At 44.6% G+C, this 12,251-nt stretch overlaps 1 protein-coding gene across 1 annotated transcript in view; it reads right to left on the bottom strand.

The window, feature by feature from the left end:
- Positions 1-1,655: 1,655 nt before the first annotated feature.
- The window catches only part of GFRA2 (GDNF family receptor alpha 2), a 68,928-nt gene continuing 58,332 nt past the window's right edge, over positions 1,656-12,251 (bottom strand). The window contains exons 5-10 of the mRNA XM_056571108.1: positions 11,442-11,781; positions 10,008-10,117; positions 9,784-9,924; positions 7,469-7,644; positions 6,630-6,677; positions 1,656-2,109 (exon numbers count right to left, since the gene is read on the bottom strand). Coding sequence (XP_056427083.1) covers positions 1,987-2,109; positions 6,630-6,677; positions 7,469-7,644; positions 9,784-9,924; positions 10,008-10,117; positions 11,442-11,781 — 938 coding nt within the window. The 3' untranslated portion in view covers positions 1,656-1,986. The remainder of the gene's footprint in view (positions 2,110-6,629; positions 6,678-7,468; positions 7,645-9,783; positions 9,925-10,007; positions 10,118-11,441; positions 11,782-12,251) is intronic.

Raw genomic sequence — 12,251 nt, 5'->3', positions numbered from 1 at the left:
CCATAGCAGCTGTACGGTTTACAGCCACGATACGTCCGTCCTTCCTGATCAATAAATGTCCAGTGCCGTTAATTACATCTGAAGATATGTGTCTCTCCGCAGTCTCTTTCCGTCTACCCACAACCCCCTCCTCCTCCATCTTCCCTTGGCACATGTCGAACTGCTTCTTTTCTAGTTCAATAATACAATGAATGAGACTTTGGGTCAATACATTTTAATTCGTTAAATGAAGAAAAATGCAGAATTGCAGAGTATAAAGATATTTATATACAGCGAGCTACAGCTACAGATCTTCCCGCTGCTCATCGCCCGCCATCTTCACCATAGAGGCTGTTTTACTTTCTTCTGCGCAGGATCCCTCCTTTATATTCTCGTTATTTGCTTTTCTATTGCTGTGGTCAGCACCAGTCAATAAGATTGTAATATTTTTATTTTTTTCCAAGTGACACAAATCTGCTCGGTATCAGTCTTTTTTAAAGGATTATTCACCATTAGGACTTTGCAGAGTATCATCCCACCTATGAATCTGCAGAGCATCTCTCCCACATTATGCTCATTATCTCCCCCCATTCATTGTTATACTATTTATACATATATGAGACTCACATAGTCGTGTCTACCCCACCAATAATTTATGTATCTAGAGGCAGCTGTGATGGGTGAACACCCAGCGGGTGACTATACACGGTATATTATCAAACCGAAACGCTACAATGAAGTCACTTAATGATAATAAAAACAAAGCAAATGTTATTGGTATACAGTAAAACCAAACACATATATAAGAGGAGGAAAAAACATAAAAAAAATTTGGCATCACCAGTGGACATGACTCATGCTGAGTATACAAAGCTAAATGAATGTATACAACGGCATGTAATGTGCATAAGCGCATAAAGGTGCAAGACAAGTAAAGTGCCGTGTGCTGATAATAACGAAGAGTGACAGGAATGTACAAAGTAGCAAATGATACCCACAAGTCCAATACTGAACAGTGCAATGCAGGGGCCGGGATGATGCCACTCCAACGTGCGTTTCGGCACGCTGACCTTCGTCCGGGAGAAATAATACCCACAAGTCCAATACTAAACAGTACTGTGCAGGGGCCGGGATGACGCCAAGCTAACGCTCGTTTCGACAGGCTGACCTTCGTCCGGGAGAACTCCCAGACGAAGGTCAGCGTGCCGAAACGCGCGTTGGAGTGGAGTCATCCCACAAGTCCAATACTGAACAGTACAAAGCAGGGGCTGGGATGACGCCACTTCAACGGCCATTAGGCACGCTGACCTTCGTCCGGGAGAAATGATACCCACAAGGCCAATACTGAACAGTTCAATGCAGGGGCCGGTCAGTGTGCCGAAACGCATGTTGGAGTGGCGTCATCCTTGCCCCTGCAGTGTACTGTTCAGTATTGGACTTGTGGGTATCATTTGCTACTTTGTACTTTCCTGTCACTCTTTGTTATAATCAGCACATGGCACTTTACTTGTCTTGCACCTTTATGCGCTTATGCACATTACATGCCGTTGTCTGCATTAATTTAGCTTTGTATACTCAGCACGAGTCATGTCCTCTGATTACCATCCTACTTCATGCAGGGTGTCCGGTAATGCCGCATTGTTTGATGTTTTTCCTCCTCCCATGTATGTGTTTGGTTTTAATGTATACCAATAACATTAGCTTTGTTTTTATTATAATTAAGTGACTCCATTGTAGCTTTTTTCGGTTTTGTAGTTTGTTGGGAGCTCACCTTATACTAATAGGCTTTACTTATATAGGGGGTATTACGGTAGCTTTTAATTGTGCTACATACCTACAACCCTATTTCTCTTCTGTCTCTTTCTTGGCTAATAAACGGACCAGCACGACTTTTCTTTATCTGGTCGTCACGTGTTTGCTGGTTTGTACCCCTTTACGGAAGATTTGGTTGAGTTATTATTTACAAGTTTTCAGTTCATGTCATCGTTGAGCCAGGGGGGGGGCGTCTCAAAACGGGGTGGCCAGGTACAGAGCAATGACTATGGACAGCATGCTGGCATGGTGCTGAGATATCCCGGCGTTGTGTTCATCTATCCTTAAGTCCGGTGCAAGGTTTGGATTGAGCTGTGACTGGAAAATAGAATAGAATTTAGAACATAGGTGCGATAGCCCCATAGAAGGCGCAGAGTCATATGGAACAAGTCGGCTCAGGGTTAACCCACTTTAGCATCTAGAGCTGTAAGGTGACACAACTACTCATCACACTTAGGTTGTCTTCCTGATATTGCGACGTGACAGAATGGCAGCGACTGAAGTGTGAATTTAATCTGGAAACCACAAGGACACTGGCAGAAGGGAGCATGCTGCAAATCCAAGAGTCGCGTTCCATAAATGAATAGTATGGATTGCTATGTGAGTCATTCTTGTGGGCACCATGCTATGTGAGTCATAATTGTGGGCACCATGCTATGTGAGTCATTCTTGTGGGCACCATGCTATGTGAGTCATAATTGTGGGCACCATGCTATGTGAGTCATTCTTGTAGGCATCATACTATGTGAGTCATTCTTGTGGGCACCATGCTATGTGAGTCATAATTGTGGGCACCATGCTATGTGAGTCATTCTTGTGGGCACCATGCTATGTGAGTCATAATTGTGGGCACCATGCTATGTGAGTCATTCTTGTAGGCATCATGCTATGTGAGTCATTCTTCTGGGCACCATGCTATGTGAGTCATTCTTCTGGGCACCATGCTATGTGAGTCATTCTCGTGGGCACCATGCTATGTGAGTCATTCTTCTGGGCACCATGTTATGTGAGTCATTCTTCTGGGCACCATACTATGTGAGTCATTCTTCTGGGCACCATGCTATGTGAGTCATTCTCGTGGGCACCATGCTATGTGAGTCATTCTTGTGGGCACCATGCTATGTGAGTCATTCTTGTAGGCATCATGCTATGTGAGTCATTCTCGTGGGCACCATGCTGTGTGATTCATTCTTCTGGGCACCATTCTATGTGAGTCATTCTTCTGGGCACCATTCAATGTGAGTCATTCTTGTGGGCACCATGCTATGTGAGTCATTCTTGTGGGCACCATGCTATGTGAGTCATAATTGTGGGCACCATGCTATGTGAGTAATTCTTGTGGGAACCATGCTATGTGAATCATTCTTGTAGGCACCATGCTATGTGAGTCATTCTAGTGGGCACCATGCTATGTGAGTAATTCTTGTGGGCACCATGCTATGTGAGTCATTCTTGTGGGCACCATGCTATGTGAGTCATAATTGTGGGCACCATGCTATGTGAGTCATTCTTGTGGGCACCATGCTATGTGAATCATTCTTGTGGGCACCATGCTATGTGAGTCATTCTTGTGAGCACCATGCTATGTGAGTCATTCTTCTGGGCACCATGCTATGTGAGTCATTCTCGTGGGCACCATGCTATGTGAGTCATTCTTCTGGGCACCATGCTATGGGAGTCATTCTCGTGGGCACCATGCTATGTGAGTCATTCTCGTGGGCACCATGCTATGTGAGTCATTCTCGTGGGGACCATGCTGTGTGATTCATTCTTCTGGGCACCATTCTATGTGAGTCATTCTTGTGGGCACCATTCTGTGTGAGTATGGTGCTGCATGACTTCAAGGCCATGGAAAAGTTAATTAAAAAAGAATGGAAGCCAATCACAGGGATGTCTGTTGGGGTGATCATGTACCTCACTCTTGAGCAGTGATCTCAAACTACGGCCTTCCAGATGTTGCTAAACTTCAACTCCCAGCATGCCCGGACAGCCAACGGCTGTCCGGGCCTGCTGGGAGTTGAAGTTTTGCAACATCTGGAGGGCACATTTTGAGACTACTGCCCCAGAGGCATACATTCAGAAGAGTCAGGTTGTGGCTCTTTAGTAGCCCAGATGTCGTACTGTGGCGTGCATGCTTCCCCCTTATTGCTTATATAACTGTTGATATGTATACCAATGGGGAAGTCATGGGGCAGTGCCGCTATCCTGAAAGGTCATGCAGTCCAGTCTCCAAACCTGCACATGATTGACATATCCCTGGCCACTCTATGGGGGAGATTTATCAAAACCTGTGTTGTGGAAGAGTGGTGCAGTTGCCCATAGCAACCAATCAGATCACTTCTTTCATTTTTCACAGGCCTCTTTAAAAAATGAAAGAAGTGATCTGATTGTTGCTATGGGCAACTCAGCAACTTTACCTCTGGACATGTTTTGATAAATCTCCCCCTATGTCACTACCAGCCTCTTCCAGTAGTCATGGATGCACTGTTGCCGTGGGCATGCGCAGTGCGGCATGGTATACTCTGCTTGCCTTCCTGTCCCAACATTACCAAGTGCAGATGTTAAGGCAAAAAAGAATTGGGCATATTGGATTTTAAGATGCCCAATCCTTTGTTCTCAAGGGAGATAAGCCATCACATGTCTGTAAAGATGACATGTAAGACGAGTGATGAAAGAGAAATTGGCAGAGATATCTAAAACTCTAAGATGAGACACGTGGTGATCCTCTAGAACGGCGTCTCTCCAGTTGTCTTTACAGGCTAGATGAGGTCATTTTGCTGGAACTGGAAAGCCATAGGTTACAGACCACGGTTACACAGCAATGGATAAGTGTCACTAGCCTTAAAATAGGGAACTAAACCCTCAAAGAGTTTATAGAACATTGGAGGAGGAAGGTGACCAATGAATAAAGGTGCTAGATTTATATGGAACATAGGATGAGAGCTGCATAAAAGAGTTATTCGGGATTTTAAAACATGGCTTCCTTTATTAGCAACAGTGAAATACCTGTCCTTGGGTTACATATGGTTTGGGAGCTGAGCCCTATTCACTTTGAGGAGGACCGGTGGCCATCCCAAAATATTTGATAGCTTGGGGTGCACTGATCATGCACCTTTTTACAGTTTCTTGATACACCCTTCCCCTCCTGAGATATAAATGTTTATAGTTAGTCTGACAATTAAGGGAATGAGTCAGATGGGCGGGAACTTAAAGGGGTATTCAGGGCAAAACCTTTTTTTTATATATATCAACTGGCTCCGGAAAGTTAAACAGATTTGTAAATTACTTCTATTAAAAAATCTTAATCCTTCCAATAGTTATTAGCTTCTGAAGTTTTCTGTCTAACTGCTCAATGATGATGTCACGTCCCGGGAGCTGTGCATGATGGGAGAATATCCCCATAGGAACTGCACAGCTCCTGGGACGTGAGTCATCAGAGAGCAGTTAGACACAAAACAACAACTCAACTTCAGAAGCTAATAACTATTGGAAGGATTAAGATTTTTTGATAGAAGTAATTTACAAATCTGTTTAACTTTCCGGAGCCAGTTGATATATAAAAAAAAGTTTTGGCCTGGAATACCCCTTTAATTTTAATAACGGGAGTTATGGGTGGGGTTATACAGTCAGGGGGTGTGATTGTTGTACATTGAAGGGCTTGTATGTCTAATAAACACCCCCTGACTGTATAACCCCGCCCATTACCTGATTGTCACTCCCATTTTTAAAATGAAGTCAGACAAACTAAAAACCCTAATATCTCAGGAACGAAAGGGCAGTGCTCATGTTTTTGGCATTGGCCACAGGTCCTTTTTAATGGAGCGGAGCTTCAGGACCACACATAACCTATAGAGAGGTATGGTGCTGTTTCGAGAAAAACACGAGCTATGTTTTTTTTTATATAGAACACTAAACTTGACTAGGACCTACATGGATTATAGGACAGAGGCTGAGTAGATGTAAACAGAACACTTTATACATTGATGGAACCGTCACAAGTACAGCGATCCCTCAACTTACAATGGCCTCAACATACAATAGTTTCAACATACAATGGTCTTTTCTGGACCATTGTAACTTGAAACCAGACTCAACATACAATGCTATGGAATCTGCGAAACGTGTCAATGGCTGGAAGAACCAACCAATCAGAATGGATATTTCACTGGTAAAACCTGTGTATTCCTAAAGTGTATGCACTGACTGGCTGTCTGGTAGCGCCCCCTACAGTACAGGGAGGTATTACATGTTCTGTACTCTTTACCTGTGCCAGGGCTAGCTGCTCCTTTGGGCATCAGGTGAGGGTGGCTCCATTTTCCTTTTTTTTTTTTTAGGACATTGCGTGTTCTGTACAGGACCCTGAAGAAGCTTCTGTCCTCTACATAGACCAGTGTTTCCCAAAGAGGGTGCCTCCAGCTTTTGCAAAACTACAACTCCCAGCATGCCCGGACAGCCTTTGGCTGTCCGGGCATGCTGGGAGTTGTAGTTTTGCAACAGCTGGAGGCACCCTGGTTGGGAAACACTGAAATAGACAGTGATTTACAGCTCCCAGCAGATCTTTATTACTTTTATATGTAAGGACTTTATCTGTATTAGTTATCTACTTATTTTTCTTTAATCCTCACTTTTTCCTATTTTTTGGATGACATTTTGGTGCCAATTCAGAACCAATTACCAGGTGTCCATAGAGTTATGGTCTCAACATACGATGGTTTCAACATATAATGGTCGTCCTGGAACCAATTAATATTGTAACTTGAGGGACCACTGTATACAGCAAAAGAATAGAGGCAACACGACTAGTGGATGAAAAGATAGTAAAGAGGAAGACACAATACCTCAGAAACACAGATCCGATTGTGGGGTGAACTGTCATTCTTCTTGTCCTACAATAAAAAAAAATTGCATCCGTCATCTGCAGGACACGTATTACCATCATGGTAGACAGATAAGACAGAAAAAAAACGGTATTGCGGAGGCGCTGCACAAGAACATGAAGCGAGGACAATAAAATGCTTTTATTGGTATAATGGGGACAGCGCGTTTCGGCATGAACTCATGCCTTCCTCAGGTCCACTTACAGTGCCCAAGTAGTTGCTTGTTATGGTAATGTAGAGCTGGGTTGAGGTCCTGTGTGCGTCTGTGCTGCCGCCGGTCGGCAGCAGCACAGACGCACACAGGACCTCAACCCAGCTCTACAGTACCATAACAAGCAACTACTTGGGCACTGTAAGTGGACCTGAGGAAGGCATGAGTTCATGCCGAAACGCGTTGTCCCCATTAAACCAATAAAAGCATTTTATTATCCTGTGCTGCTCGAGTCCTCGCTTCATGTTCTTGTGCAGCGCCTCAGCAAAACAGGCTTTTTTTCTGTCTACCATTATAATCGGCCCCCACCATTGGGGTCCGATACCGGTAGGAGTGCAGCAGCCAACTCACGCCATCGACCCTACCCGTGCTTATCGCCGCACCAACCAACCCACGTTGGTTGTGCAAGGTGGGTATCTCACTGTGGTGTGGTGAAGGGCACACACCAGCAGATACCCCTCATCAGGGAGCGTCCCCTGTGTTTTTTATCCTTCTCCAAGTATTACCATCATGGATTACGAGCCAACATTTTACTCTCTACCCTATTACCTATATCCTCACCACCAGATTCCAGTATGTGGCTCTTTACCTGGACTGCGTCACAGATGTCGGGGTTCATCTCATACAACGTGTTACTGTCACTCTGGTTATCTGGGAGCACGTGCCTCTTCTCAGTCCGTGGAGCGATGGTAGTGAGGGGAGGTCGGGGGGCGCTCTCTTTGTGGACGACATCTGTACCATTTCCAAAAGCATAAATTGCATTTCCTAAAGGTATAAAGGAGACATATTAGACTCGATCTATCTGTAATGTCTACCTTGCACTGCTAAGATATGCTCCTATTGAATTATCCAGCCCTCAGCTATCCACCTGATATGCCTTCTTTGTAGGATCCATCCATCTTTTTCCCTATAGTAAATTAATCATCTGCATGAAGCAAATCTAAAGACCATGGATTCCCGAACACATTTTATCGGACCGCGCTCTTTCATGCATTTCTAATGCTGGTGTGTACGCACAATTGAATTATCATGAGGGTCAATGTTACTTAGATCAATCCCAATGCATGTGAGACATACGTATAAAATGTTTGTTTATTCAAGAGGAACATACACCGATGTGTGGATTATATTCATACTTTCTTGGTGCCACATGGAGATTCTGCATTTAAAGGGGTACTCCGGTGGAAAACATTTTTTTTTTTAAATCAACTGGTGCCAGAAAGTTAAACAGATTTGTAAAATACTTCTATTTAAACATCTTAATCCTTCCAGTATTTATCAGCTGCTGCATGCTCCACAGGAAGTTGTATTTCTTTCTGGAATTCTTTTCAGTTTGACCACAGTGCTCTCTGCTAACACCTCTGTCCATGTCAGGAACTGTCCAGAGTGGAAGCATATCCATATAGCAAACTTTTCCTGCTCCGGACAGTTCTTGACATGGACAGAGGTGTCAGTATAGAGCAGTGGTTTTCAACCTTTTGTGCCTGAGTACCCCTTGACAGCCCATTCCCAAAAAATTGTACCCCCATGATTATAGTATAATTCATATGCTTTACTTTCCTCTATAACAGGCCCTCTGTTCCTCTCCCTATCTCCCCAGTCCCCCGGTTTGCAGGTGACGTCTTCTCTAACCGGAGTAGTTTTCTTTTCTTCACTATCTGGCCTAGACCGCCATTTCTACCATACAAGACTTTTCCACAGAACCAGACAAACAAACATTTTAGGCTTCTTTCTGCAGTACAATACCCACCTATTTACAAACTCCCCATGTTTATTGTCACACACAGTAATAGTACCCGCTTTGTGTCTCCATAAAGTTGTTAGGCCCAAATATAGCTGTACGCCCCCAAACTGCCTCCATATATAGTTGTAGGCCACCATACTGTCCCTCTTTGGTGCTCCACTGCTCCTCTGGTCTGGGGACCTATTGTTATGGCTCATAGCAGTAAGTCCCCGGTCTGCAGGGGCAGTGGAGCAACAAAGCTGATGGTAGTTACTGCCCACAGCAGCCCAGTGCCCGCGCTTCCCCTTTGCTGTCCCCCTGCTCCGCTCCTCGGTGCAGTGACGTCAGCCTACCATTTCTCTCAACGTGGTCCAGACCAGTAACTAGTGGCTGTGGCTGCCATTACTGAATTTTTTTCAAGTACCCCCTGGAGAGCTGCTAAGTACCCCTGGAGGTACTTGTACCTCAGGTTGAGAACCATTGGCATAGAGCACTGTGGTCAGACTGAAAATAACTGCCCAACTTCCTCTGGAGCATAGAGCAGCTGATAAGTACTGGAAGGATTAAGATTTTTAAATAGAAATAATTTACAAATCTGTTTAACTTTGTGGCACCAGTTGATTAAAAAAAAAAGTGTTTTCCACCAGAGTACCCCTTTAAAGGAGAAAATCATCGGCCTAATTTATAACACACTTTCAGGGTACATCGTACAAAAAGGTATCCCGACATATAAAGGGGCATACCGGCAGCGAGTCCATTGACTCTAGTAGACAAAATGTAGTTTACTAGTGATGACATTTTCCTAATGTACACTTTATTTTTTATTTTTTTAAATAAAATTTTGGAATACTTCTGTCATGTCTATACATATACCTGAAACGTACCCCGCAACTGTGAATGGAGCCTAAGCTAATAGTGATCCATGATCTCCCATTAGTGTTATTCTCAGTGTAGAACTGACGGAACCTTGACAGAACTCTCGCTGTTATATAAACTCTTTTGAACATTTATTTTTTAAGAACCTGGCAGAGAGGAGTCTCCTTTCGAAATGCGTAGTTTGCAGTTTGAAAAATGAGCCATGACACCAGAGTGAATATAGCCTAGATAGGTAAGTAAAGAATATGCTGTCCCATATTTCATTCTCCAACCCTCTATGGTTTACCCATATCCCTGTCACTTACGTAGGCAGCGGTTCTGTGTGAACTCCTTCAAGTACAGTTCACACATAGATTCCTGAGCACCACTGCTACTGCAAGAGCACCAGGGTCCTATGGAAAGGGAATGGGGTTCTGAGTCCAGGAAGTTCAGGGCCACATCATATCCTAAGGGAAAGAGAACAATAGAAACCAATGGATGGATTCTGAACATTGGTACTGTCTACAAAAGCAAGACGCTAGATACTTACCGATCAGCCCAGCATATGCCCCCAGACAGGCTGCATAGTTATCCCGGACACAGCCGCTCGCAGACTGAGGGGAACTCTGACAGTTCGTAACAAAATCGGCCAACCTAGACCTAGACGTCACAGAAATAAAGAAGTGAAAGGGTTAACTTAACTCTTTTGTCACAGTAAACCAGTGAATCCACTTTTTAATATAATAGCACTGTTTAAAGCTGAGTGCTATGCACCGTCCCAGCAAGAAAGGAGTTCATTAGCGCTGATGAGCAGCGCTAGTTACCTCTTTGGGAGTGTATACATTATACACCTATATGGCTGTATAATGTATATAGTGAAGAGGGTGATACTTACCATCTCGTCACTGGTCTGGGCCTCTGGTGATGGTGTCACTAGGGGGCACAACTACACAAGAAGAGGCCCGGACCAGCAACAAGATGGTAAGTATCACTCTCTTCACTGTATACATTATATAAACACATAGATGTATAATGTATACATTCCCCAAGGCTCACTCAACTGTAGTTACTACTATGTACACCTTACCCAATCACAAGCTACACCTATATTTACATACATGTATGAACGATTTTATTTTCTATTAGAAAGTTCTACCTTCCAACTCACTTAAAGGGGTAGTCCAGTGGTGAAAAACGTATCCCCTATCCTAAGGATAGGGGATAAGTTTGAGATCGCGGGGGGGTCCGACCGCTGGGGCCCCCTGCAATCTCTCTGTACGGGGGCCAGGCTCTCCGGCCAGATAGCGGGTGTCGACCTCCGCACGAAGCGGCGGCCGACACGCCCCCTCAATACATCTCTATGGCAGAGCCGGAGATTGCCGAAGGCAGCGCCTCGGCTCTGCCATAGAGTTGTATTGAGGGGGCGTGTCGGCCGCCACTTCGTGCGGAGGTCGACACGCCCCCTTTCCGCGGGCTGTCGGGGCTCCGTACAGGAGATCGCAGGGGGCCCCAGCGGTCGGACCCCCCGCGATCTCAAACTTATCCCCTATCCTTAGGATAGGGGATAAGTTGTTCACCACTGGGTTCACCACTGGACTATTCCTTTAAGGGAACCTACCTTGCCATAGAACAGTAGAAGCTGAGCAGATTGTGCGGAAAAAGATTCAACATATCTTATAATTTATTGATCATTGTGGGAGTGGTCGGTCCTACTGAGCGATTGACAGCTGCCATTGTATGACAATCACCGAGTAGGACCGCCCACTGGACTCCTAGGCCTACAATGACCAGGGATTTAGATCAAGAAATTACAAGGTACACTAAATTATTTTACGCAAAACGATATATCAATCTGCTCAGCTCTTCCTGCTCTATAACATGATGTTAAAAAATTAATTGACATGACAGGTTCCCTTTAAGAAGATTGAAAGAGATAAGAGCAATAATATTGAAACGGCTAACTGTGTGCAATATACTACGTTACCTGCAAACTGGGTCCTGTCTACAGGAGGACCACACCTCCAAGCAGTTAGGAACCTCGGGAAGATTAAAGGAGCAGCTGGGCACTATGGTTTGGCGGCGCCTCTCTGCACACGGCTTGTCCCCACAGGGACAGAAGAGGAGGGGGTAGGTCAGATTTAAAGGAATACGCTCCAAGAAGGTGCGCAGGCTCTTCTGGCACTTGCGACGAGGACAGGACTCCTCGCCTCCTGAGGTGCAGACTGAGATGAAAGTGGAGCGCAATTTCTTACATGCGTCATTCACGTTGCAGAACTTCGCTGCGTCCAGGCAGGCATTTTGTTTAATAGCAGTCGCTTCGGTGCCTGCGGATCAGAATATGAGGGGTAAGGACATGTCATCAAAAGGTCTCATCGAAAGGTTATTGGTGATCATCCCTCTGGGGTTGTCTTCTGCTGAACTTTCATGTGGTAATATTATTATTATTTTTATTATTACTACATATTATATTATAATATTATGTGGCAAAACTACAATTCCCTGCATGCCCGGACAGCCATCGGCTGTCCGGGCATGCTGGGATTTGTAGTTTTGCAGCATCTCGAGGGCCACAGTTTGGAGACCACTGATTCACATAAATGAAACTTAGCTGCAATACCCCATACAACCTGAGAACAGAGGTGGCACTGTTTTTTGAAAGAGATCAGCTTTATTTTTTTTAATCTTGGATCCCTTTAAGAAAAGCAGCATACTTTTAGAATATTTAAAGGGGTTCTCCGGAGGGGGGGAAAAAAAAGTTCCATCAACTGGTGCCAGAAAGTTATACAGATTGTCA

The sequence above is a fragment of the Hyla sarda genome, chromosome 4 (assembly GCF_029499605.1).
Source record: "Hyla sarda isolate aHylSar1 chromosome 4, aHylSar1.hap1, whole genome shotgun sequence".
In the NCBI taxonomy this organism is placed as follows: Eukaryota; Metazoa; Chordata; class Amphibia; order Anura; family Hylidae; genus Hyla; species Hyla sarda.
The sequence above is the reverse complement of the archived record's forward strand: the minus strand, read 5'-3'. Positions and strand labels throughout refer to the sequence as shown.